The 27,739-nt window shown below is 37.6% G+C and overlaps 1 protein-coding gene across 1 annotated transcript in view; it reads right to left on the bottom strand.

Annotated features, from left to right (window-relative positions):
* HUWE1 (HECT, UBA and WWE domain containing E3 ubiquitin protein ligase 1) overlaps positions 1-27,739 on the bottom strand; it is a 154,223-nt gene that overhangs the window by 92,177 nt on the left and 34,307 nt on the right. The window contains exons 4-16 of the mRNA XM_056130150.1: positions 26,667-26,873; positions 23,729-23,881; positions 10,560-10,622; positions 8,491-8,568; positions 7,392-7,439; positions 7,243-7,311; positions 6,549-6,648; positions 4,452-4,552; positions 4,007-4,157; positions 3,746-3,873; positions 3,020-3,160; positions 2,719-2,824; positions 578-706 (exon numbers count right to left, since the gene is read on the bottom strand). Of these exons, the coding sequence (XP_055986125.1) occupies positions 578-706; positions 2,719-2,824; positions 3,020-3,160; positions 3,746-3,873; positions 4,007-4,157; positions 4,452-4,552; positions 6,549-6,648; positions 7,243-7,311; positions 7,392-7,439; positions 8,491-8,568; positions 10,560-10,622; positions 23,729-23,881; positions 26,667-26,873 (1,474 nt within the window). The remainder of the gene's footprint in view (positions 1-577; positions 707-2,718; positions 2,825-3,019; positions 3,161-3,745; positions 3,874-4,006; positions 4,158-4,451; positions 4,553-6,548; positions 6,649-7,242; positions 7,312-7,391; positions 7,440-8,490; positions 8,569-10,559; positions 10,623-23,728; positions 23,882-26,666; positions 26,874-27,739) is intronic.

Raw genomic sequence — 27,739 nt, 5'->3', positions numbered from 1 at the left:
AAAAAAAATAATGACCTGGCAGACTTTCATATGTATTAGATATTCATTATCTTTCTAGATCTTGAGAAGAACATTCACCCAAACATCCAAATTGGAAAAATAAACTATCTAAGACTGCATAAAATTAGTACTAAAATACTAAATTAATACAATGGGTAAGGTGATGCCTTGCATACAGCTGACTAGCAGCTGATTCAGTTCGATCACCCAAGCCTTGCCTGGAATGATACCTGAGCACACAGCCAGGAGTATGCTGGTTGTGCTCACCACCACCACCAAAAAACAAACAAAACCCTTAAAGTAACAAAAAATTTTAATGTGAAAAGATTAACTTTTACCATTAGTACCTGTTTCATATGTTACTTCCCTACAACATGGCTGCTTTGATGCAGTAATGCAAATAGTTAGAAATCTTTATGATACCACAAAATAAATGTTAATGAGAAAACTGACACCACAATGGCAAATAACATGCAAAGACAGAAAAAGCTGCCTACTTTCTCCTTCAAAGTACCCTCTTAACTAGTATAGTCATTCCATCAGTACACAAAGACTGTATATCTACATGGATACGCACCAGGACGGGGGCCAGGACCAGATGAGATGAAAGCATTGCTACTAGAACATGATGCTCTTAATTCAACATCCAGCCGATGGTCTATGGAGATGGATGAACCCGGACTACTTTCCATAGTAATATCTGCAACTAAAATAAAAGTTACATGAAATTAGTTAGAATAAAAGTCAAAATTCCAAAGAAAGACTGTTGGAGAAAAAAATTTTTCTATAAGATGAATAGAATACGATCAAAATGGAAGAGTAGGATAATAAAAGCCAAAATGAGAGTTATTTTAAAAGCTTAAAAAACTCACATCACTGTTCAATACATATAAATAAAAAAATCATAGTGTAAGTCCGAAGACCTCCAGGACCAGCCACCACCATGCTGAGACCACTCTCCGCACACATGAAGGTACTGGCAGAGGGACAAATCCACGCAGGTTCTGGGGCCGAGATCTCCAAGCCTACTCGGATTGGAGTCGAGCATCCTCCACCCAGATCCTCCAAATTCCAGTAGGCGGGGTCACACCCACCACCTGGCCCCCTGGTGCCGTGTAATCCCATCAACGGCCAAGACTCAGAGACTATAAAATCCAGCTCCCGGAACTGCGCGGACATCTTATCAGGACATCTTTTTTATGACATCTTATTATCTCATTCCTACTTTGGACAAACTTGCAGGATATCGAATGTAGCCTGCTCACAGGGCAGAGTCTGGCAAACTCCCCGTGGCGTACCAAATATGCCAAATACCAGTAACAATGATGGGTCTCATTCTCCTAAAGAGCCTTGAATATAATCTCAGGACTAGGATGAAAGAGATGTTACTGGGGCCTGCTCGAGGCAATCGAAGAATAACAGGATGATGAAATGAAAAAAAAAGTGTAAGTCAATTTATACCCACCAATCTGGTAGAAAAAAGATGGTAACTAAATCATGGAATTTCATATCCTACAGTTAGGTAGTAATTTATTTAAAGCTTTTGAGAAGCTATAAAGAACCATGAAAAATCAGTAATAATAATAAAAATACAAGGAAGAATATCACGTTGAATATTATATTTAATGTTATTTTCATACACTCAATTTGCTACATTAAAATTGTATATTCATGTCAACATATATCTGAATGTAAATTCAAAAAATAATTGAGTCTATACCAAAGCATCTATGATGGATGGGAATAAGCAGTCGTTTTTTAACGTTATCAACTTTCATTTAGATTAATTGAAATAATTCTTACGATTTTTGAAATACAATAAAGCTCCACCAGTAATAAGCTACTGCTTACATTTCAAGATGATTTTTAATCAACTTTCTGATAAAAACTGATCTTCACTCAACAATTTTTTTCTATTATTCTCTCGTTTTTCAAGACAGCTGATGGTTTCATAAGATCCCATTTTAGAGTATAGTTTCTCCTTGTCTTTCCCAAACCATATTTCAGGTAAGTATTTGACACTGAAGATGTAATAGGGGTTAAAACAGTATCCAGTCCATGAACTTAAATTGAGCATATTCCCAAGCAGTGCTCAGAGGACATGCAGTACCAGAGATTCAACTCAGGATCACTCCACGCCAAGCACACACTCTAGTCGCTTGAGTTATCTCCTTGGCACTTATACTCACATTTCAGTGGGAATGAAATTATAAACCAAATACTTTAAGTAAACAATACTTAAGTTTCAAAATAAAATACATTAATATCTGAGTGACTGTTGGTTTCTAATGCAGCTCTGCTCAGCCACTTGAGTTTAAACTTTCACCTATTCCCAGAAAATTATGCCCTTCTAATTATTCTTTTGAAAAAATAAGCAAGTTATGCAAACAAAACACTGTACTACTAAAAATATATACTTGAGTCAATAATGCATTTTAGAATTTAAGGACAAATGAAAAGTAAGGATTAGATGGCAGGAAAATGTCTAATACAAAATACTGTGGCTGGAGCACAGCAGGTAGGGTGTTTGCCTTGCACGTGGCCAATCTGGATTCGATTGTCAGCATCCCATATGGTTCCCCGAGCACTGCCAGGCATGATTCCTAAGTGTAAAGCCAGGAGTAACCCCTGTGCATTGCCAGGTGTGACCCAAAAAGCAAAAAATAAATAAATAAATAAAAGAAAACAAAACAAAACCACTGAGTAACTATTAATTACCATCCATATCAGTTTCCATTTCTTCTCCCTCTTGCGCAGTACTGGGTCTCTGGATCTTTGGTTTGATCACAAATGGACATTCTTTTCGGCACAAATCTACTTCATGCTATGATGAAGGATAAAAAAAGGAAGAAAATTATATATACATAGAAGGTATAAAAATTCAGTGCAATGTTGCACGCAGATAGAGCTGGTTTATAAAAACAGAGGAGGATTGGATGGCTCTTTCTCGTAAAATAATTCCTAAACTCAGCTCTCACTTGGAGTAAGTCTACGCAAAAAGCACCTTATGTAATGGTACCTCAAGTCTATAAATGAAGATAGAAAGTCCACTATGAGATTGAAAAGCTGCCATATCCAGGTTCGTGATGAGGTCAACCACTCTGACAGCTCTGGTGACAAATGTTATTTGATCCTGTTCATCACCAAGAAACTTTATGACCTACCAGGGAGAGAAAAACAGTCAAAACCAATCAAATGAAAAGACATGAAGTATAAATAATGCACCCTATGAAAACATGCAGTCCAGGATTTCAGAGACAGAAGTGAGAAACACTTTTACTTGATTTTGGGGGTTTATGAAATGACAGTACTATCCATTCTGCAATCCAATCTCCTAAGGCAATGGCAACATAAATTACTAATAAACATTTGTTTTGACACAAATTTTATGTTAAAATTCAGAGAAAAATGGTAAGAAAATGTGCGACAGAATTTTAAAAAAAGATTAAATATTTAAGGAGAAAAAACTTAGTAGCCAGTTCCCAACATGAAGTAGTCTATTACCATAAAAGAAAAAGAATATATTTACATTTATTTTCTTTACCGTCATACTTAAGGTCATGATTAGGATATGAGAATTACTTAACTAGTAAGTAGGGCTTCCTGACAATCACACCAGACAGAATTATAGTCACTTCTTAATAACCTTTCTTATAACACCTGCTTTCGCTGTTAACCATTCCAAATTTCCATCTCTATATAGTTTAACTTATATCACACAAATATATTTTAAAAAGTAGAGCACCTTTAACAAGGCTTCCATCATTCCACAGGAGACCAAGGCTTCACCACCAGCATCATAGCTGGCCAGATGGTATAGAAAAGAGAAGAGAGCAGTGGCAAACTGGTGAGGATATGGGTCCATGGAAGGATCTATAAAGGAAATTAGGAATAAGAGAAAGAGATACCTCAGATTTTGGTGTTAAGTTTTCAGGACATTACAGGAAGACAAGCAAAGGACTAGGTTCCTTTTGTTCCTTTAAGAGACTTAAACATCAAGACTAACCAATCATGGCCTGGATACAGTTCCGCACAAGTACAGGTAAAAATCCATGATAGGAAGCAGTTCCAGTACAGTCAATAATACTGCTGAGTTTGGGGGTTCTTTCCAGATGGACAATTGATGTTAACGTTCGTAAAGAAGCAGCTTTAATATCCTGAGGAAAAACAGTTAATGAGGAATGTGTCAAATAAGAAACAGGTGAATGAATCTAGTTGCTCTTACTGTGATCCCTAAAATTTAAGCGATTCAATTTTAAATTCTGATAACTGCTCAGCGAAGAAAGAGATCTGTTGAGAATACATGGGAAATCCAGCTTTCGTTAATTCTGCAGAAAAATATTAAAAGAAGCAGAAATTCCACAATTTAATTTGGGGTTCTTTTTAAATCCAAGAAAAACCAAATGGTAAATATGTTATGAACCTGATATACACAGGACAAGAATACTTACCATAAGCTGCTTATCTGTTATCTGAAGGACATCTACCAATTCTTCTATCAACCCATTATATAAGATACTGTTTGCTGACTCCTGCAAAGCATTGGAATACACTGCAAAAGGAGAAATAAACACTGTAGGCAAGAAGGCAGTGGTCAAGCCACTGCCCAGTGACAAACCTTTTGGTATCTACTGGTTCTGAGAAACAATTCCCTTCATTTTTATGTAAACAATTCCCTTCAAAACAGCATTGGAAGGCAAAATCCTAGGACTGACTAAATAAGGTAAGATAAACTCAAAATAGCTACCAAACTGTTGGGTTCCTCTATTAATATCATTAGTAGTCTGAAGCAAAGTTTAAAAAATTGAAAACATAAATAAAATTATTACTTCTTTATAACATCACTATTTGATAACTATTTTGGCTTGGAAAAAAGCATTCATTTTAGTCTCTTAAAGTTATTTCAATATTTTAGAAAGATTCAATATTTAGAATTATTCAGTATTTTAGAAATTTCAATATTTATTTCAATATTTACAACATAAAAGTTGTAAAGAAGTTTTATAGTACTGCACATTATATAAGAAACTTTTATGACACTGAAGTAAAACCTGAGATTATATGTAATATACTTTCAACAATCCCTATATTGAAGTTATAATGGACGATTAAAGTGCAAACTACTAGGGTTTGAGTAAATTTGTTCATTTTCAACATGACATGCCAGCAGTAATGCCCGCTAGAGAGTATCATGCTGAGTGAAATGAGTCAGAGAGAGAGGGACAGACATAATGATTGTACTCATTTGAGGTATATAAAAAAAAACATAGCATGAGACTAATACCCAAAGACAGCAGAAATGAGGGCCAGGAAGATGGGACCATGTTTGGAAGCTTGCCACAAATGGTGTTAGGGCGGACCCAGTTAGGAAAGAGAACGACCACTAAGACAGGAGAAGAACTGGGTGCTGAAAAAAGATCAAGTGATATACATGATAACCTTTCAGTAACAGTATTGCAATGTCTAAGAGGGAAGAGGGGGTGGAGAGAAAGAAAGAGAGAAAAGAAAATGATTGCCATAGAGGCAGGCTGGGGATGGTGGTGATGGGAGGGAAACTGGGGATATGGGTGATGACGGGATATGTACACTAGTGAAGGGATGGGTGCTGGAACACTGTATGACTGAAACCCAACGATAAACAATTTTGTAATTGTTATCTCATGATGATTCAATTAAAAAAACATTAGTATAGTATGAGAGTACAAATTAAGAAAAGAAACGCTACTTTAACAAATTCATTAATTTAAAAGGAGACAAATATTAACTTAAAGCCTACTAATATTGAACAGCAGTTATCATTTTATATCTTCTGTACCTGGTGCATGCTACATGATGAATAAAATAAGCTAATCCTCAAATCAGTCTTTAAATTAAGTACTGTTTCAATACTAAGGTAACTGTGGCCAAGGAACAGTTGGCCATATTGCTAAAATCTGTGTAGTAGGGATGAAAAACAAAGATTATTCTGAAACTAGTGCGCTTTATAAAAAAACTCTCATGACTCTACAATAAGAGTAAAATAAACAGCACTGGATACTTAATATTCTGATTTAAAAACTATTCTCCAGGTGCTAGGAGGTAAGGGTATTGCCTTACATGTTCAGGTTGAATCCCCCAGCACCACATACAACACTCTGAGCACTGTCAGAAGTGATCCTAAAGCACAGGGCTATGAGTAAGTCCTGAGCACTACTAGGTGTGGCCCAACCCCTCCCTCTCAAATTATACCCCTAAAAGGATAGAAAGATGAAGATTAAATGGCAGTGGTTATCTCCCCAATGGAAGATAACTATATAAAATTTATATAAACAAGATTAAAATAGACAAAAACTCTTAGACGAATGTCATATCCTATTTCTATTTCAATGTAAAGAGCTCAAGGATGAAAACAGCTCTAGGAATACTGGCAGTTTGCTAACTGGGTAATTCCAATATGCCTCACAGGAACAAAGAGTTGATTTCAAAGGAAATCAAGTTCAAATTTTCTAATTAGGGCAAAGTTCAAAATTTCTAATTAGGGTCTGTTCATTATACTGCTATTCTCTTACCTAATATAGATATTGCATGCAGTCTGGCCTGAACAGCTTGCAATCGCTTCCTGTGATTAGAAAAGCCATGAGCCAGCCTTATGTGTGTAAATAACAGCATCTGTTTAAAAAAAAATAGCTAAATTAGAAAATCAATAGAAGGTGAATATAAGTTGAGGCTAAATGTTGGGGCCACTTAGAAGTCAAGAACTATCGCTATACTGATGGGTAACAAAGGTGCCGGGGGTTTGGCAAAAGTTTTGAGACTGTGATCAATCAAACATTTGATCACTGTTACAATGATCAGGAAAAAATAACACAAATTCTTTATACTAGTAGAACTACCTTATATTCTGAAAAGGGTAAAGGGTATGGGAGAGAAGGGAGAGGGAGAGGAAGAGAAAGGAAAGGGAAGCAAGGGGGAAAGAGCACAGTGAGGTAGGTTAAGTGGGGACACACACAGAGGATTCTATAAAGTAAAAGAAAGGAATTACATATTGTGGATGACTATGGAATGAGAACGCCTATAATCACTTATTAGATAGTCATAGTGAATTAGGCACTTTATGTTTTCCTAAAACTCTTAAAGGTGGAGTTTATTTATTATGTGTAGGAATATGAAATGTTTTCTACTAGCTCTCTCCCAATCCAGCACATATATAGTCTACCTGGATAAAAACCACAGCGTTAAGATTTTTTTTTTGACATACTGTACCTGCTTATCCTTGGGAATGCTGTACATTTTGGTAAGAGATTCCATAATTTCAGAAGGGCTTTCTGAAATCTACATTAGAAAAATAAAATTAGGAATAAACAGTGAACCAAATATAAAGAAATGAGCAAACAGTAAAAGATTTCTCATACCTTGTCAAGTTGTTCTATGTGAATATAATGTAGTGTGTTACTAGTTGTCTGAAAAAAAAAAAACGAGTGTTGTTAGTGTCACTAAATTACCTTGCATTCTACACAACTGTTAAAACTGTCTGAAAATCAAGAGATCACCTTAAATTGAAGCCTAACTTATATAGTCATTTCAAGGTAACTTTAGTCTCTTAAAATACCAATTTCATAATATGCTAAGGAAGCTTCCTTAAAACTTGTATCAACATACAATGCACATACTCAACACATTTTAGTTTGTATTATCCTTTTGAATCTTCACTGAACTCCCAGAACCTCTATATTCATAGCAAAAATGAAATCTATAATAATGATTTCTATAAACAGACATGAGGCCTGTTTTCAAGGCACCATTACTGTACAAAGATCCTATACTTACTACTACAGGTAGTAAAAGAAAATCTTCACTGAGCTACTTCTAAACATATGTGCATTTTATTACCTGCAGGAAGAACACTGGTGTGACTATATAATAAAATAGAATAGAATAGTTTATGGGCTAGAGCGATAGCACAGTGGGCATGGCATTTGCCTTGCACGCGGCTGACCCAGGTTCGATTCCTCTGTCCCTCTCGGAGAGCCTGGTAAGCTACCGAGAGTATCCCGCCTGCACGGCAGAGCCTGGCAAGCTCCTCATGGTGTTTCGATATACCAAAAGCAGTAACAACAAGTCTCACAATAAGATGTTATTGGTGCCCAATGGAGCAAATCAATGAACTATGTGACGACAGTGCTACAGAATAGTTTATTACCATGGGTAATAAATACGTAGTTCTTGCTTAATTTAAGAAAATGAAGCCATCACTAGGCAAAGTATTATCTAAACTCTAAGTTGGAATTATCAACTTGAGTCTGAGAAAAATACACATGTCATTACGGAGGACATCTCTTTTAAGACCTTAAATTAAATGGTTATACTATAAGCACTTTGACTGCGAGGTATATGTAGCCTTGAGGACACCATGCAACTCAAAACGATTTCCTTATTTGACTGAGTTCTAAAAAAATTTAATTTCATATACAGTAATCACAGATATTTTTCACAAGTCTGAATGAGACTCACCCTTTTCTCAATTTTGACCTCTGCCCCAGGGTCTGCATAGAACTCAAAGTGTAGTGTAGTTGCACTGGGTGGGTATTTCTGCATAAAAAGCACATGAAAACAATCAAATACAAAGTTTTAACTGACACATTTTACTCAAGTCATAGTTCAACTTACGCAGCAGCTACATTGCCATCACTGTCCAACAGTGATATTGCCTTCACTGTCTTAGCAGAACTCAGATTCTTAGAACAATACAAATTAGAAAGACAGAGCCCAGAGTGCCAATTAGTTCCTTATTCTGCTATGTACCACTAAAGAATAAGATCCAGAAAGGATAGACAGGGTCCAGAAAGGATAGCAAACAAAAGATTGCAGAAAAGAATTTTTATAAAAAGTTTATAATTTATCACCACCTTCAAAAATATTTTATTCAAACCATGCTGCATGAGTCTATCTTTATATTTCTTCAATTAGCCTTTCCACACCATTCTGAACCACTTCTTCTGCTATATTTCTACACTGATACAAAATGATTATAAACTAGATTTTGACAATAAAACAGCTTTTACTACAAAGTAGCAACAAGAAAAAGAAAACAGACTGTAATTATGCACCTAAACTTTATCCTTGAGAGAAGCAGGTAGTAGTGGCTGCCTCTGGGAAAACTATTGTGTGCGCGTGATCTCTATTCCCTGAATTTTTTAATGTACCAAACCTAGTTCTGGGGGGGGGGTGTCTTGGAATTTTATAGACGTGTATATGCTAATATCATTTTAAGGCGCAAATTTTGTTTTCCAGTCTCATGACATGTCTAAACATCAATTAAAGGATATATGATTCTGTAACACGACTGGGACCAAAATGAATCACATCATGCAAGTGTTACTCATAATGCTCCCAAAGGGTAAAAAACAAGCTTATTATACACAAGGAGGCTTAGAATTAATCAAATAAACTTGAAAAAGAAAATTATTTTTTCATGAAAAAGCACTTCCCTAAAGAATGCAAGTGTTAATCAGGCAACCGAATATGTCAAAAAACTAACAGTTTTGGTGGGGATATGGTAAAGAAAACCTCATTCATTGTTGGAGAGAATGCCAACTGGTTCAGCCTATAGAAAATAGTATGACGATTCCTCAAAAAAAATTAAACATGAAAAAATATGACTCTGTAACAATGCCACTCCCTTGTATTCATCCCCAAAACACACAAAACTATTTTATCAAAGATATATGCATAATTATGCTCACTGCACCTCTACTTACATTAGCAAAGACCTCAGCACAACCCAAATGTCCAACTATAGATAAATGGATTAACAAATTGTGATAATAGGCCAGGAAGAGAACTAAAAAGGCAGGGCACATGTTTGACATGTAGAGTTTTAATTCCTGCCACCACAGGGTCTGCTGAATACCACCAGAACACAGAGCTAGGAACAGTTCTCTGCACTCCAGTCATACTCCCTCCAGTTCAGATGACATCTGCTGGAAATATAGTTGTTTTGATACAAAACTATTCTAAAAAATTTAATTATCTTGTGGATCCATAGTAGTCTAACAAGAATGAGAAGATGATGTGAGCTCATAATCTAAGGATTAAAGGTGCCAAAGACCGGGTTTTAAGGGCTAACCATGGACTGAAAGGTGCCAAGGCAGGGCTTTAAGGGTAAACATAGAAGGCACATAAAACATTTTAGGATCTCAAAAACCCCAATAGTGAAAATATTTTTTAAGGAGCCATTCCTAAATCATGCCAGACATCCCAGAGCTTCCGTGGAAGAATAGAAGCAGAAGCACTTTAAATTTTAAATAAGAACTCTATATTTTAAAATCAGTTTCAAACAGATTCACCAAATGCAGCTTCCTATTAAAGAGCGGGATATGAACACACTGAGATTTTTCCTCAAAGTCTAGCATACTAAGGGCACAAACCTATCTAAACAATGTGTATAATGCCTCAACAAAGATTTCTCAAAATCCTAAAATAAAGTATCAAACATATATGCTATAGTCAATGTAAAGTAAAGCTCAGAGGAGGTAACAATCAGCTCTGCCAAGCCACCCATACCAAAAGGAATGACTTACCATCATATGCAAGTCTCTGCAACATTCTGCAAGCCCAAATCCATTCTCCTTTCCACCCCAGCTCTTAAAAAAAAGGGAAAATGACAGTGTTAGAACAGTACTTAAGATATCTTGTGAATGGGGCTGGAGCAATAGCACAGCGGGTAGGGCTTTTGCCTTGCACGCGACCGACCTGAGTTTGATTCCCAGCATCCCATATGGTCCCCTGAGCGCCGCCAGGAGTAATTCCTGAGTTCAGAGCCAGGAATAACCCCTGTGCATTGCCGGGTGTGACCCAAAAAGCAAAAAAAAAAAAGATATCTTGTGAATAAATATTAGAATACGAGATTGCTTGGAACATAGTGCTGAAAGTCAAACAAAAAAGTGAAAACAGTTACAGTTTTAGGCAAAATAGTGATTTTTTCCAGAGATCAACTTCATTGCTCTGTGCGGGTAATACTTATAACAAGTAGCATTGCATTTAAATTCCTGAAGTCATACATGCTGACAAGACAGTCTAATCCATTAGATTTAAAAACAGTACTGTATTTACCATGCTCAGCCTGCTCTCTCTCTCTCTCTCTCTCTCTCTCTCCCTCTCCCTCTCCCTCTCCCTCTCCCTCTCCCTCTGTCTCCTTTCTTTTCTCCCTTCTCTCCTCTCTTTTTCTCATTTTTGGGCCATACCCATTGGTACTCAGGGGACCATATGTAGTACTGGGGATTGAAACCGGGGTCAGCCATGTGCAAGAAAAACACTCTGCCTGCTGTAATGTTTTAGGACTCTTCAGTCTCACTTTTTGATATGACCTAGAATTGCAAATCATTTTCATTTGCGGTATCAGTCATTTTTGCTGAATTTGGAAATTACTTAGAGGTGGGAATTTGACAGGACAAAAAATATGGATAAATAAAAAGGCAAGAATTTGAAAGGCTGTGGTTGGAAAGGTAGAGACTCGTCCTAGAATGTTTGGTTCTATGAGTTGGAGACGAAGATTTTAGCTGAATAGTAAGCTCAAAAACACATTAGTGACACCCCTCCAAAATAGGAATATGAACTAAAATAAGCCCTAGAGAGGTATAAAAATCTGATGTCTCAAGTTGACATATAGTTAAAGAAAACCTGAGGCTTGCAAAGAAACAGGGTACTATAAAAAAAAACTGTAAGTAATATGAGGACTGATGCTAGCGAGATGACCAAATAAAATATCCTTCACACCCACCCCCAATAATTTAGCACTCTTGGAGCTGAGCAACAGTACAGTGGATAAGTGGGTAAGGCACTTGTCTTGCACATGGGAGCCTGTGGATTGATCCCCAGCATGCCATATGGTCCCCTGAGCAGTCAGGACTAATTCCTGAGTACAGAGCCAGGAGTTATCCGAGAACCAAAGGTATGACCCACCCCCGCCCCCCAAATAAAGCTTCTTCCATAAAAAGGTGCATAAGTAAAAGTATCCAAGAAATTCTGTTTAGCATTTCTTGAGCAATAGGCATAAAAACACTCTCAGCAATGGTGCAAAATAATTAACAAACATAAGAAGGAATATTTGAACATAAAAAATGAGTAGTGTCTAAAGCCAATCAAATTGTCACTCTTGAACACTGTCCAGCAGGGGTTGGTCACAGAGAACGAGATAGACACAGAAACTGTATAAGCTTTACCTGGCCAGCCATGAGTAGTCTCACAGGCTATCCTTTTATTCAATACCACATAACTCCCTCACCTGGCTGACATTTCAAAAAATTGACAGAGACATTAACATACAATAGGCGTATAATTCACACAGCTGACAGGTTTCTATTCTATTTTTACCCATTTGTCTCTACATTTAAAAGACCCTAAACAGTGTTGGGAAGACCCTCCCAGGATGAGAGATGCATGTTGAAAATACACTATAGACCAAACATGATAGCCACTCAATGCCTCATTGGCAAACCACAGCATCCAAAAGGACAGAGAAAACAAAAGGGAATGCTCTGCCACAGGGGTGGGGTTGGATGGGGGATGGGGGGTGGGAGGGATGCTGGGAGCACTGGAGGTAGGGAATGGGCACCAGTGGATGGATGGGTACTCAATCATTGTATAACTGAAACCCAAGCACAAAAATTCATAAGGTCAACAACATGGAGTTTCACTAATAAAAAAATGGAAAGCAGACCAATGACCAAACATGATGGCCTCCTACTATCTGTATTGCAAATCATAATGCCCCAAACTAGAAAGAGTAAGAAGGATTTAACCTGACACAGAGGTAGGGAGTGGGGTGGGGTTGGGACACTGGGAACAATGGTGGCTGAAAATGTGCACTGTTGGAGGGATGGGTACTCGGGTATTGTGTGACTGAAATGTAATCGTGCAAGTTTGTAACTGTAGCTCACGGTGATCCAATAAAACTTCTTAAAAAGTAAATAAACAAATAAAAGACCCTAAACAGTTTCATTCAATGCTTGCCTGGCAGATATCTGTATTCTATTCTAAACCTTCCTACTATATTACACTTTCGTGGGTATATTTTTGAAACCCTTTGTACTCAATGCCTAAACTGGCACATCCTTGGTAGTTTTTTGTTAGGGGAACAAATCCCCACAGAAAAGTAACGGAGAGATAGCTCAATTGGCTGGAGAGGACACTTTACATGTGAGAAGCCAAGGCTCAATCTCAGCAATGTATGGTCTCCAAAACACTAAGCTCAGAGTGGCCCTGAGCACCCCTGAATAAGGCACCAAAAACAAAGAAAAAATTATGAATGAGGCCGGAGAGATTGTACACTGAGTAAGGCACTTGCCCTGCCACATGGCCAACTCAGTTTCAATCCCTGACTCCACATATGGTTCCCTGAGCCCTGTCATAGTAATCCCTTGCAAAGAGCCAAGAGTAAGCACTGATGCAGTAAGCCAAGAGTATAAGCCAAAAGTAAGTCAAAAGAGACTCATTTAAATTTTCAGAACATACATGTGCCTATGTAGAGGAATGGAAAAAAAGATATTCAATGCGAGTGGAATAAAAAAGCAGGAAAAAACCTGCATCAGACAAAATATGTAACAGTAGAGACAAAGATGATTACTTTACGATGTTAAAAGGGTCAATTCCATTCCCTCCTCCCCCCACGGCAGCATGGTGACAGCTATCTTTCAGAGCTTGTTGGACTGAGGTATGAGCCTCCAGTGATGAGACACAGAGCCTCATGGAATTGGGGGTGAGGCCGGCCCCTCTTCCTGCCTAGAAAAGACCCCGAGTTGCTGCCCACAAATGGCTCCTCCAGCTCCGGAAAGGCCCATGATCCCAGAGGCACACAAACCAAACTCGAAACCCAGCTGCTTCTGGCAGACATCCCTACGGACTTAATTACTAAAGTATCAGAAATCCAAAACAACATCAGCTGTGCAATATCATATGCTCTTTATTATTAGCAATAGAAAACAAATTATCTAATGATGCCTTTCCACAGGTCTGATTGTTGGGAGAAATTCCCAAATAATAATGGTGTGTGTATTTTGTCAAAAGATTGAATGCAATCAAAGTAGAAAGAGAGTCAAGTGAAAATCATCTGCTGCACAAGCAGGGGGAGGGTGGGATGGGGGTATACTGGGGGAGTTCCTGGTGGCGGAACACATGCACTGGTGAAGGGATGGGTGTTTGATCACTGTATGACCAAGACTTAAACCTGAAGGCTTTGTACCTGTTCTCACGGTGATTTAATAAAAAATAAAATGAAAATGAAAAGCAATAAATAAAAAATAAAAGGGTCAATTCAAAGAGGACAGGACCAACAAATGCAAAAAGTATTGAAACAACTAAATATATTAAAGGTAATAAAAATAGATCTGAAAGAAATAGACAACATCAATAGCAGGGGATCTCAATATACCATTTTAAACAATGAAATAATGACCCTGATGAAAAAAATTGAGGAACAATGGACATGAATGATACACTAGACCAGTGGACCATTTAAACAGGCAGACACAAACCATTCAACAATAGCAGATGTGAGTCAAAAAGTGCATTGAAACAATGTCCTGGCAAAAAATAACAGAACAAGAGTAAGTACTCGGAAATTTTAAAGACTGAAAGGCAACCAAGTATATTTTTCATCCACAATGACATAAAAATAGAAATGAACAAATAGGGAGAAAAGTTACTGGATAAACGGGTAAAAAGAAACTGAGAAAGGCAAATGAAAATGCACTGTGACAAAATTTACGAGAGAAAAAGTTTCCTTGGGCCAGAGAGATAGCACAACGAGTAAGGCACTTGCCTTGCACATAGCCAACCTGGGTTCACAGTCCCTGACATCTCATATGGCCCGCCAAGCTTACCAGGAGTAAGTCTGGAGAAAGTCTTGGCATGGCCCCAAGAGAACAAACTTTTAGATATGGCCCCAAGAGAAAAAAAAGTTTTAGACAATTAAAAGGTTATGTTAAAAGTTTTAATTTTATATCAGAAAGTATTAGAAAAATAAACTAAGAACTAGAAAAGAAAAGACTAAGTTTTGAGTAGAAAAAATTAAAGAGGAGAGAAAAGCCACAAAGTGGCTGGAGAGATAGTACAGCAGACATGGTGCTTGCCTTGCAAGTGGCAGACCCATGTTCAATCCCTTACACCCAATAAGGCCCCCAAGTCCTCCAGGAGTTATCCCTGAGCACAGAGCCAGGAGTATGCCCTAAGCACGGGGTATGACCCAAGACATGCCCCCTACCAAGAAAAGGCACAAAGATCTATGAAACAAAAAGGCAAATGTTTAGGAAAGATAAAGACATTTGACTAAAAAAAAAATCACAAAGAAAAACATTGCACACATATGATACCAGAGAAACACAACAGGTATTAAGAGACTGCTATGACCAAATTGTCTACAATCTCAATAACTCACATCTGTGTAAATTCCTAGAAACATACAAATTAAGACCAAATTGTGAACAAACAATAGACACAAACCAATAAAGAGGAAGAGTGAATAATAATAATACAAAAACAAAGCAACCAAGATGAGAATCAATGATGAAGTTGTTTTCTATGCTGAATCCTATCAAACATTTAATAATTATCACTAATTCCTTCCCAAAGTACTTCCCCTTACATTCAAGAGACTAGCATATTTCCAAACTCATCTTACGAGGCCACCATTACATTACGCTGACACAACACTCAGATAAGGACTGTATATATGGGGAAAAAAAACTATTGCCGATATCCTTGGAAAAAAACCCACAAAGCCTGTCACAAAAATATTAGCAAACCAGAATTCTGAGACTGTCAAACAGAACATGAGTGAGCTGTGATGTACTCCAGAGATTATTTATATATACAAAAAAAACCCTCAGCAGAGGAAAGCTAAGTGGCAGATTTGGAGAGAAGAGTAAGTACACAACCCAGCAGTGTGAAATGAGGGACGGTTGGAGCAAGAATCAACAGATCCTTAAGAGAGATCAGTGAGCATGGCAATAATCTCCAAAGCATTAAACAGACTCAATGCAATAACTATAAGGGCTGGATCACGTGTCAATGAGATCCAATGACATTTTTCAAAGGAACTGATCAAACACTCTTGATATTCATATGGAAAAATAAGCACTCACGAAGAGCAAAAGCAATTCTTGTGGGAAAAAAATACGGGCAGCATCAACTTCCCCAACTTCAAACTGTACTACAAAGAAGTAATGATTAAAACAGCATGGTACTGGAATAAAGACAGACCTGCAGACCAATGGAATAGGGTTGAATATCCTTACACATACCCTCAAAAGATGCAAATGAATTAAAGACCTCAACATCAGACCAGAATCCATAAGGTACATAGAAGAAAAGGTTGGCAAAACCCTCCACGATATTGAAGCTGAAAGTATCTTTAAAGATGAAACACCACTGACCAAGCAAGTGGAAGTACAGATAAACAAATGGGACTCTTTAAACTAAGACAATTCTGTATCTCAAAAAGAAACAGTGACCGCCTACTAAATGGCAAAGGGTATTTGCCCAATACCCTTCAAATAAGGGGTTAATATCAAAGATATCTAAGACACTGGTTGAACTCTACAAGAAAAAAAATCCAATTCCACTAGAAAAATGGCGCCATGAAATGAACAGAAACTTTCTCAAAGAGATTCGTTAGGCCAAAAGACACATGACAAAATGCTAATCACTAATCATCACTAATCATCAGGGATATGCAGATCAAAACACTGAGATGCTGGAGCGATAGCACAGCACACAGGACTTTGCATACAGCCGACCTGGGATCAATTCCCAACATCCTATATGGTCCCCTGAGCACTGCCAGGAGTAACCCCTGTGCATCGCTGGGTGTGACCCGAAAAGGAAAAAAAAAGAAAAGAATGTGAAAAACGAGATATCATCTCACACCACAGAGACTGGCACACACCCAAAAGAACAAAAGCAACCAGTGTTGGTGTGGAAGTGGGGAAAGAAACTCCCCTTTATTGTTGGTGAGAATGCCAACTGGCCCAGCCTTTTGGGAAAACAATATGGACATTTCTCAAAAAACTAGAAATTGAGCTTCCATTTGATCCAGCAATATCACTTCTGCAAATATATTCCGAGCACAGTAGAAAATGACATCTGCTCCTGTACGTTCACTGAAGCACTGTTCACAGTAACTAAAATCAAAAAATAACCAAGTGCCCAAGAACAGAATATTGGTTAAAGAAACTGTGGTACATCTACAGAATGGAATACTATGCATGTGTTAGGAAAGATAGAGTCATGAAATTTGCTTATAAGTGGATGGACATGGAGAGTATCATGCTAAGTGAAATGAGTCAGAAAGAGAGGGATAGGGCTGGAGAGATAGTACAGCAGGTAGGGCATTTGCCTTGCACGTGGTCGACCCAGGTTTGATTCCCAGCATCCCATATGGTTCTCTGAGCACCACCAGGAGTCCTGAGTGCAGACCCAGGAGTAACCCCCGTGCATCGCCTGTTGTGACCAAATAAATAAATAAATAAATAAATAAAGATAGGGACAGACATAGAATGACTGCATGACTGCACTCATTTGTGGACTATAAAATATCATGAGACTAACACCCAAGGATAATAGAGATAAGGGCCAGGAAGATTGCTCCATGGTTGGAACCCTGAATTATGAGCTGGGAGAGAAGGAAGCTGGGATAGAGTAGGGATCACTAAATCAATGATAGTTGGAGGGATTGCTCAGGATGGGAAATGTGTGCTGAAAGTAAATAAAGGACCAAACATGATGGTCTCTCACTATGTGTATTGCAACCATAATACACAAAAGTAAAGAGAGAGTATGGGGGGAAACTGCCATAGAGGCAGGGACAGGGGTGGGACGGGGGAGGGTTATTGGGAACACTGGTGGTGGAAAATGTACACCGGCGGAGTCATCCTCGTATGACTGAAACTCAAGTATGAAAGTACTGTAACTCACGGTGATTCAATTAAAAAAAGAAATTAAACTAACTTGAAGACCGGTTGCTATTATTTATAGAAATCAATCTAAGTCAAGGACATGTCCCATTTCCCCCCCTAGACAATGGAAAAAGAATAGTCTTGAAAAATGAATTCTAAGTTTCAAACAAAAGTGGTTGTTCCTTTACACAGTGGTTGAAGAAAAAAAGTTCACAATGAATATACTTTATAAAATAAAGTGCTAAATAAAGCCCACTTAAAAATATCTTAATGAGTTAGAGCTATAGTGCACTGGGTAGGGCATTTGCCATGCATGTGGCTGACCCAGGTTTGATACCTGACATGCCATATCGACCCCAGGACGGATCCCTGAGTGCATGACTGGTGTAATCCCAAAACCAATAATATCTCATGTGAATATGCACAGTACAAATATTCACCAAAGAATGGACATATATATATATATATATGTACATATATATATATATGACTGATGCAGCAATCATTGCTCACAAAGGTAAAAATCATGTTAATAGGAAATTAGCTAAATGAGTGGAATATTCAATGAGTGGAATATGAGAGTAAAAATAAAAATTGACTTCTAGCTATAACAATTTTAAAAACACGGTATTAGAAAATTTAAATAGTATTGAATAAAAATTAACACAGAATTGTCCTACCATTGCAATTCATAACAAAAAGTTCCTTAAACATTTCAATGCACTGTTAGCACTATCCTCTTTTTATTCATCGATTTTCGAGTGGACCCAGTAACGTCTCCACTGTGAGACTTGTTACTGTGTTTGGCATATCAAGTATGTCAAGATAAAACAGTTTTTAGGCTATAGGAGGACAACCCAGAAAGAAAAATTGTGTTACAAAATATATGTATATAAAATGCAAACATACAGTCTTAAAAGTAAATATAAAAGATTAGGATGTAGTTTATATACTAATTCTCAATTATAGTTCTCTTTTAGTATTTTCAAAATGAGCACATTAAATCTAGAAGTTTCACATTTAATCTTAAAAATGATATGGTAGATGTCATAATCTTGAGTTTACAGAGATACAAACTGAGATTCACTTCTGGGAGGGCCACATCCAGTGGTGCTCAGGGAACCTTACAAGGTACCAATGATCGAACCTGTGTCAGTCACATGCAAGGCATGCACCCTACTTGCTGAACTAGCATAGGACCCCTACAAACAGATTAACTTCATGGGCTGGAGTGATAGCACAGCAGTAGGGCATTTGCCTTGCACGCAGCCAATATGGCCGACCCGAGTTCAATTCCTCCGCCCCTCTTGGAGAGCCCGGAAAGCTACCGAGAGTATCTCGCTTGCACCCGTGACGTACTCAGTATGCCAAACACAGTAACAAGTCTCATGATGGAGACGTTACTGGGCCCGGCAGAACTTCTGAACCTAGGTTCTTAACCATATACAACATGACAGGGATAACAAAAGGGATTGTAAAAAGTACATAAAAACACCAGGAAACATGAACCAAAATGTTTACAAAGACCACTATAGAAAAATTAATAATTAGCATATGTAGTATACAAAGAAACAAAGCACAAGAATAGGAAGCAACTAATGGTATCAAACATTTATATTTTGACTACAGAATAAAGAATATCAAGCCATTGGGGAGAGAAAGAGAGAAATAGAAGTGCTATGACAAAGATGGAGTATCTCTAACACTTTGGCACTATAACAATAACACCAAAAACATTGTAACCATGTTACTTCATTGGAAAAAAAATACCTCTTAAGAATTAAGTATCAGACACACAAATGAATCTTGGACTCAAGCAATGCATTTTTGCCGGGCCACTCCAGTTGGGGGCAGGTGCCGACCCTCCATCTGCCCTCTAGGGAATCCTGGCAGCCAAAATCTTCTAGAACTCAGAGAAAAGCTCCAGGTATGGGTGACGGTGGCGGGAAAAGCCAGGCCTCATGGGACAGGGGAGGAGTCGGTTCTTCTCCTCCCCCAGCCCCATGGGACTCTGAGATGATGTCCACACAAGGACACTGTCTACGTAAGCTCCCACACGGCCATGATCCAGAGACATACAAATGAATCTTGGACCCAAGCAACTTGATGCAGCTATCTCTCCAAACCCTAATTATTAAAATTTCAGAATTCCAAAAGCGTGTGGCCGCAACATTATATTGTATCCATAATAAGCAATACAAAACACATTGTATAGCATTGCATTTTCGGCAGGTATGAGTGGTGGTGGGACTGAGCTCAAATATCGAAGGTAACCAAAGTAAGTAGAGAAAGAGTATTGTGCAAATTGTCTGCCACACAGGCAGGGGTAGGTGTGGAATGGGAGGGGAATACTGGGGACTTTGGTGGTAGAAAACATGCAATGGTGAAGGATTGGGTATTTGATGATTGTATGATCGAAGCTCAAACATGAAAGCTCTGTTACTGTATCTCAAGGTAAATTAATAAAAACAAAAAAAGAATTACATATCATAAGGAAAATGTATGATATCGTGGTCTATTTCAACAGATTTTTTATGGTCTTGGGCTATATCCCATAGTGCTTAGGGGCCCTGTGGTCAGAAGTGAGCCCTCGCAGTGCTCAGGGGACCATACATGTTACTAGAAATTAAACTGGGAAGTGGATCATGCATAGTAAGTGTCTTAACTCCTAACTGATCTCTAAGGCCCCACAAAGCGTTATTTTAAGAGATTTTTATTTTAGATAGGAAATCTGAAATCTTCACCATGATTAATAATAGCTGAGAACTATTACAAAACACCTGTATTATCTTTGAATCTCAAAATCAGTAAATTTTTTTTGGTAAAAAAAACATCAATACTATGTTAGCAAATGCAATGAAGTATTAAAACCACAAGTATTCCAAATTGTCCAGGACTAGAAATCAACTAATTTATATGTCCAACAGTCTATACTGTTAGCTCAATTCAGAACAGAAAGCACATCTTTTCAATTTAAAAGTCAGAAAATGCAAAGAAACGTAAGAGCATTGTTTATAAAATTGGTTCCTGTGACAGAATGACGGGCGGGGGGGGGAATAAACCAATAAACCTGAAAAATCTGATATACTCACAAAAAAAATATACTACACATTAAGCATGTGTCTCTGTAACACAGCCTGCACCTGAAATCTCAAAGTCACCCAATATAAATACAGTATTTGGAATGGATAAGTTCAGCCAAGCAAATACAAAAGGTCCCATAATGTACTACTGTGGCTACTGTTAAGCTATTTAACCATTTGTTCTCATACCTCTTGTATCTATAAAATCACTGCCTTTCAATAGATGCACAAAAAGCAGATCAGCTTCAACACCCAATTTTTTAAAAATTCAGTAAAATGGGTCTAGAGGCTGCAGAGACAGTACAGTGGGTAAGGCCTTGCACACATCTGACCCAGGTTCAATCCCTGGCACCCCAAACAGTCTTCCTAGTCTGCCAGTAGTGATACCTGAGCAGAGTCAGAAGTAAATCCTAAGCACAGCTGGATATAACCCCCCTGAAAGGGATATATTAGTGATATACTAATACTAATAGTACACTAATAGAGATACTACAGGGGATCAATTAGTGATATATTAGGATATATTAGGATCTGTTAGTGATATACTAATACCATTAACAGAGATACTACAGGGGAAAAGGCATTATATGAAGTCTATGGTCCCCCAGCATCATCAGAAGGAATTCCTGAGTGCAGAGACTGCTATAACCAAAAAGTAAAAAAGGGAAGAAAGGAAAGGAAGGAGGGAAGGAAGGAAGGACAACTAAATTGGAAAATCAGAAAGGAAGAAGTACACCTGTCACTATTTTCTGATGAGATAAAGTAAGAACTAATGAGAAAAAAATCCAGTAAACAATGTAAAAATACAAATATTTCTAAATGCAACGAACACTGTGTTTTTGTTTTGTTTTTGTTTTGTGTCACACCCATCAGTGCTTCAATGTTTACTCCTGGCTCTGCACTCAAGAATCACTCCTGATGGGCTTGGGGAAAGATATGGGATGCCCAGGATAAAACCTGGGTCAAACATGTGCAAAGCAAATAATCACTCTGGCCCCCATTTTGTTCTTTTTTGATATAATTGGGCTGGAGCAATAGCACAGCGGGTAGGGCATTTGCCTTGCACACAGCAGGCCCGGCTGACCCGGGTTCGATTCCTCTGCTCCTCTTGGAGAGTCCGGCAAGCTACTGAGAGTATCTCACCCACACGGCAAAGCCTGGCAAGCTACCCGTGACATATTCATATGCCAAACACAGTAACAACACGTCTCACAATGGAGACGTTACTGGGCCCACTTGAGCAACGGGAGGACAGTGCTACAGTGCTACAGTTGATATAATTATATAACTGATATTGTTTTATTAATCTCTTTTCCTCCACTGCTATGTAAACAATTACTAAATAAGGAAACAATCCCATTTAAAATAGCAGTAAAAAGAATAACTAGCAAAAAATAACTGTATGCTGAAAACTATGACATCATTGAAAGAAATAGAAAATAGGAGACATTAAGAAATTGAAGGATATTCTGTGTTCATCGGTTACTAGAATTAACTTCCTTAAAATGGCCTTCTGATGTAAAGTAAAATACAAATTCAGTGCAATCTCTAAATAACAATGGCATTCTGAAAGGAGAACTCTGCACTTTGTATGGAACCACAAAGGAACCTCAATAGCCAAAGCAATGGTCAGGAAGATCAAAGTTCCATGCTCTTTGATTACAAACTATACTATAAAGCCTACAGTAATCACAACATCATGGTATTTAAATAAAGATAGACAAAGTAATGAAACACATGAAAACCCAGAAATAGGTCCACTTATACATTCACAGCTAATTTACAACAAAGGAGCCAAGAACACATATAGGAGAAAGGAAAGTCTACTCAATATATAGTGCTGGAAAAAAATCAAAGGCAGATAGGCAAAAGAATGAATACAGACTACTATGAAATCCAACAGAAAACTCAATTTGAAATGAACTAAAGATTTGAATATAAGAAACAAAACCATAAAATACATAAGAAAACATAGAAGACAACCCCATGTGACATGAATCTCCCTGTGACTTGTAGCTGTCAGTGGGAATTTCTAAAAATACAAAGGAAAAAAATAAGCAAATAGGACTATATTGAACAAAACACTTATTGATCAGCAAAACCTCCAAAACAAAAATGCAACCTACTGAATGGTAATAAGACATTTGCAAATTTTACCAGATAAGGTGTTAGTATCCAATGTATATAAATCTCCTATAATAACATAAAAACTATTTGAAAAATGAGCATAGGTCAAAAATGATATTTTTCCAAAGACAAACTAATGGCCTACAAGTACATAAAAGGATGTACAAGATCACCTTAAAATTTTTTTTAAATGAATCACCATGTGTACAAGATCACTTTTAATCAGAAAAATGTACATGAAAACTAAAAAAGATTCTATTGTACTGTTTCAGCTGCTAGGGATTGCACCCAGGCCTCACATATGTGAGGTATGTTCTACTGCTGCTATGGTCCCTCATCTCACATCTTTTAGAATAGCCATTATGAGAATGTGGGAATATAACATGGTGCAACTGCTATGGAAAACAATATGGAGTGCTGTATTTAAGTACAGAAATACAGTCAGATCCAGCTTGTAATTGCCAGATATTTATTTGAAAATTACAACACTAATTAAAAAGGATTCATGTCTCCCAACACTCATAGTAGCCTTATTTACAACAGTCAAGATATTGCAAACAATCTTTAAATTCTTCACTCATGACTCACCTCTGCCAAGTGTTGCAACCGGGTGAGCAGAGGGGTTCTCTTGTCAGACCCTAGACGTGTGATGTAGTTTGATCTTTTGCTAAACACATACAGAAGATTAAGGACTGCCAGCACCACTTGCATATCAGAAGAAGCCAATAAAGTTGTCAAATGCTACGGGGACAAAAAAAATTAAAACCAGGAAACCTCATGGTATCAGACAAACTTGGCCGCAAAAACTTAAAACAACAGTGTAGTAATACATTTGTTAACTTCAAGTGATCAAGTTTAACAATATAAATTACATATAATTGAACACATAACATACAATCTTGTCTTCAAGAAGCTTACAATCTGGCAGCAAGCCAGAAAGTCCTATAAGAGAATATTATTAACAGCAATATCAAATTACACAGGTGCCTACTACAGCATAAACAGAGGGAAAATGAGAAAAATGTGTATGTTACAGAGTAATTCAAGAACCATAATTTTCAAGTTAGACTAAAAGAATTATAAAAGGTAATTTTATGTTCTTCTGTATTTTTTAGACAAATACAAAAATTGGAACTGATTAAGAAACAGGTCCTTGTATATAAAAGACATCAAACATAGTAGTGGAATGACTAATGCTCAAAGACAATGGTAATAAAGGGCACAAGAACTGGTCTTTAGGAGGAAGCATGCCACTGTGTGGAAAGGGGGAGGTCAAGGAATGGACCACTATGACAATGAAAAAGGGAAGTGGTCACTCTAGGCAAAAACTTAGTTCTGAAAGGAGGTAAAGCGATATGCATGATACCCTATCAGCAACAGTATTGTAACCACAGTGCCTAAAAAGGAAAAAATGAAAAAAAAAGTGCCTGCCAGAGTGGAAGGTAGGGTGAAGGGGTGGGGAGAATGAAGTGCAAACTGGTAAAGGATTTGGTGCTTGAATACTGTACTACTGAAACTCAATCACGAATAATTTTATAATTTGTGATCCAATAAATAATCCTGATTTTTAATTTCATTGTATTTCATTTTTTATTGAATCACTGTGATAGAACCATACAAAGCTGTTCATGATTAGGATTCAGTCATCCGTCCCTCCACCAGTGTTTATTTCCCAGCACCACTGTCCCAGTTTCCCTCCCATCACTCTCCCTCCACCTCCCTCCTGAGAGGCAGGCTTGCTCTCGCGCTCACTAGCGTTCTCTCTCTCTCTCTGCTTTCTCTTTCTCTCTCCTCCTGCTCCTCTTCTCCCTCTCCCCTTCCCTCCTTCTCTCCCTCCCTCTTGGGCACTGTGGTTTGAATACAGATACTGAAAGGTTATCAAAAATATCCTTTTACCTACATTTAACACTCAATCCTTGTCCAACTAAATTAATTTTTTAAAAGCCATATTTAAGAGAACATTAACAACATCCACAACAGAGCCTATATAATTTCTAAATAAAGATTTAACAAATTAAGAAAAAGCTAAAGACATTAACAATAGCTGCAGGCACTTAGAACTGTACACTTAGGTACAGTGCAACAGGAACTTGAGAGTAATTTTTTTGGGTTTTCATACAATCAAAACATATTGAAGCCATTTGTGGTAAGCATTAAAATCAGCATGTAATCCAGCTGGAAGCAAGCATTTCCAATTGTTGAATATCCCAAAGGCCACACACTTCTGCTTTTTGATGGGCTGGCGTGTTCACACCCTGTGGTATTCAGGGCTTACTGCAGAGTCTGTGCTTGAGGATCACTCATGCATTTCTAATTGTTGATTATCCCAAAAGCCACACACTTCCACTTTGGGGGGGGGGGGGGAACTAAGGTGTTCACACCCAGCGGTACTCAGTGCTTAGTGCGGTCTGTGCCCAGGGATCACTCCTGACAGTGCTTAGGAAGGAGACTATATGAGGTGCCAGAGACCAAATGAGGTTCTGCCAAGTACAAGGCAAATAAATGCTGTAAGCCCTATACTGTCTCTCTGGCATCTCCTTTTGAAGCTAATATTTCACTTTTAACAACCTGCTTGTTCACCCCCCCAAAAAAAGACTCTAATTGGTAGGTTCTTAGTTCAATTATTTCACACTTATTGTTCTAAGCCATTTTCTTTTCACTTGTTCTGATCTTGATTCTTTCTTATCCAAAGGGAATTTAACAAGACATGCACGTTAACCACCACTGATAGATTATGTGGACTTAACCTATCTGAATTCTAGAAATGAGTGAAAGGAAATTTCTTTTTATAGAAATTTTTGACCAATTCAAAATTTACTAATTCTTAAACCCACTTTACTCTTTAAGAAAAACTAGGATTTTATTATTTTACATTTTATAGAGGGGGAGAAGAAATAAAAAACACTAAAATTTAGAAAAAGCAGTAAGTAGCTATATCATAATCAAATATTTTTAATTGTTCAGAAGTAATTTGGGGCTGATTTAATAATCTGAGACAAAGTTTATTTCTGCAAATCCCACCTTCTTAATTTCTTGAACCCTGAAAGGCAAGGTAAAGGTAAAAGGAACTTTCCCATTGTGGGAGAGAAATTGGGGAAATTGGTGCTGGGAAATTACACTGGTGTAATTACACTGGGTATTGGAACACTGTATGACTGAAACCCATGCACAACAGCTTTGTAATGCTTTATCTCACAGTGGTTCAATAAAAACAAACAAACAAAAAAACTTTCCCAATCGGGCCAGGGAGATAGTTCAAAAAGACTAGAGCACCAGGTGTTAAAAAAGACTAGCACACCAGGTATGACCCCCAAATCAAAAATAAAATATACCAAATATACCTTCACATTAACGTACAAGGAATATTTGTGTCTGTTAAATATCAAACCACTTTTTTTGAAGTGTAATAACCCCAAACTCCATACTGAAAAGTAAACAAATTATCAGAGCGAAACAGCAATCTATTTATTTTTTGAACATGAGAATTCTAGGTAAGAACAATTATATGGGCATTCACCTCTCGTACCTCTATGGAGCTGTACAGATGCCGCGAAAAGCTGTATTCAATGAGCAAGGCTGTGAAGTTCAACACAGCCAAGAGAAGCATTTTCAGTTGTTCTCTTTCTGGTCTATCACACACGAGCATCCATGACATATTTTCCACGGTCTGTCCAGCATCTGACAGTATTCCATCAAAGCGATCCAAAAGGTCCACCCAATGATATAACTCACACTAGATAGAAGAGACAATTTTTAAATAAGGTAAAAATAAATGCTGTATAAAAACTTAAAAAAATGAAAAAAAAATAAATTCTGTGTGGGTGTTTTGTGGCTGAGCTTTGATACACTGGATTGCTAAGCATGAACTCTTGCTTCTTATCTTTGCTCCTTTTCACTATCCCATCAGTATAGAAATCCAAAGCAGAGATACTTAGTCAAATGGCTGAATTTACTGTTACATCCATCAGAATATGTGTTAACAGCAATAGATGCTATAAAAGTTTGGCTGCATTTTGATATCTAAAAATTTAAACTGTCCCTTCCAGAAATAATTTAATCAAGTATTCATTTTTAGTGTTATCTTTATAAAGGGGCTGGAGCGATAGCACAGCCGGTAGGGCATTTGTCTTGCAAGCAGCCAACAATGGCCAACCCGAGTTCGATTCCTCCACCCTTCTCAGAGAGCCCACAAGCTACCAAGAGTATCTCACCCGCACAGCAAAGCCTGGCAAGCTACCCGTGACATATTTGATATGCCAAACACAATAACAATTGTCACAATGAAGACATTACTGGGCCCGTTCGAGCAAATCGATGAACAACGGGAGGACAGTGACAGTGTGACAGTGATCTTTATAAAGAAGGTAACTAAAATAATTCTTGAGACTAAAATTCTTATTTCAAACTAAAGGCATTCAGACTGTGATCTGGATTCTTTATCATCACCCAAGTAAAGGTTCTTAACCTTCACTTGGATAAAAAAGGAAAGGAAAACATTTTCCTTTCACATTTCTTTTCCTTGGCAAACATGAACAGGTTACATGTCTATTAACTAACTATAGTAGATATAAAGCTAGTTATTACATAATTGTTAAATGA

This window comes from Sorex fumeus, unplaced genomic scaffold, assembly GCF_029834395.1.
Source record: "Sorex fumeus unplaced genomic scaffold, SorFum_2.1 ptg000073l, whole genome shotgun sequence".
NCBI lineage: Eukaryota > Metazoa > Chordata > Mammalia > Eulipotyphla > Soricidae > Sorex > Sorex fumeus.
This window is presented reverse-complemented; position numbering and strand designations above follow the sequence as displayed.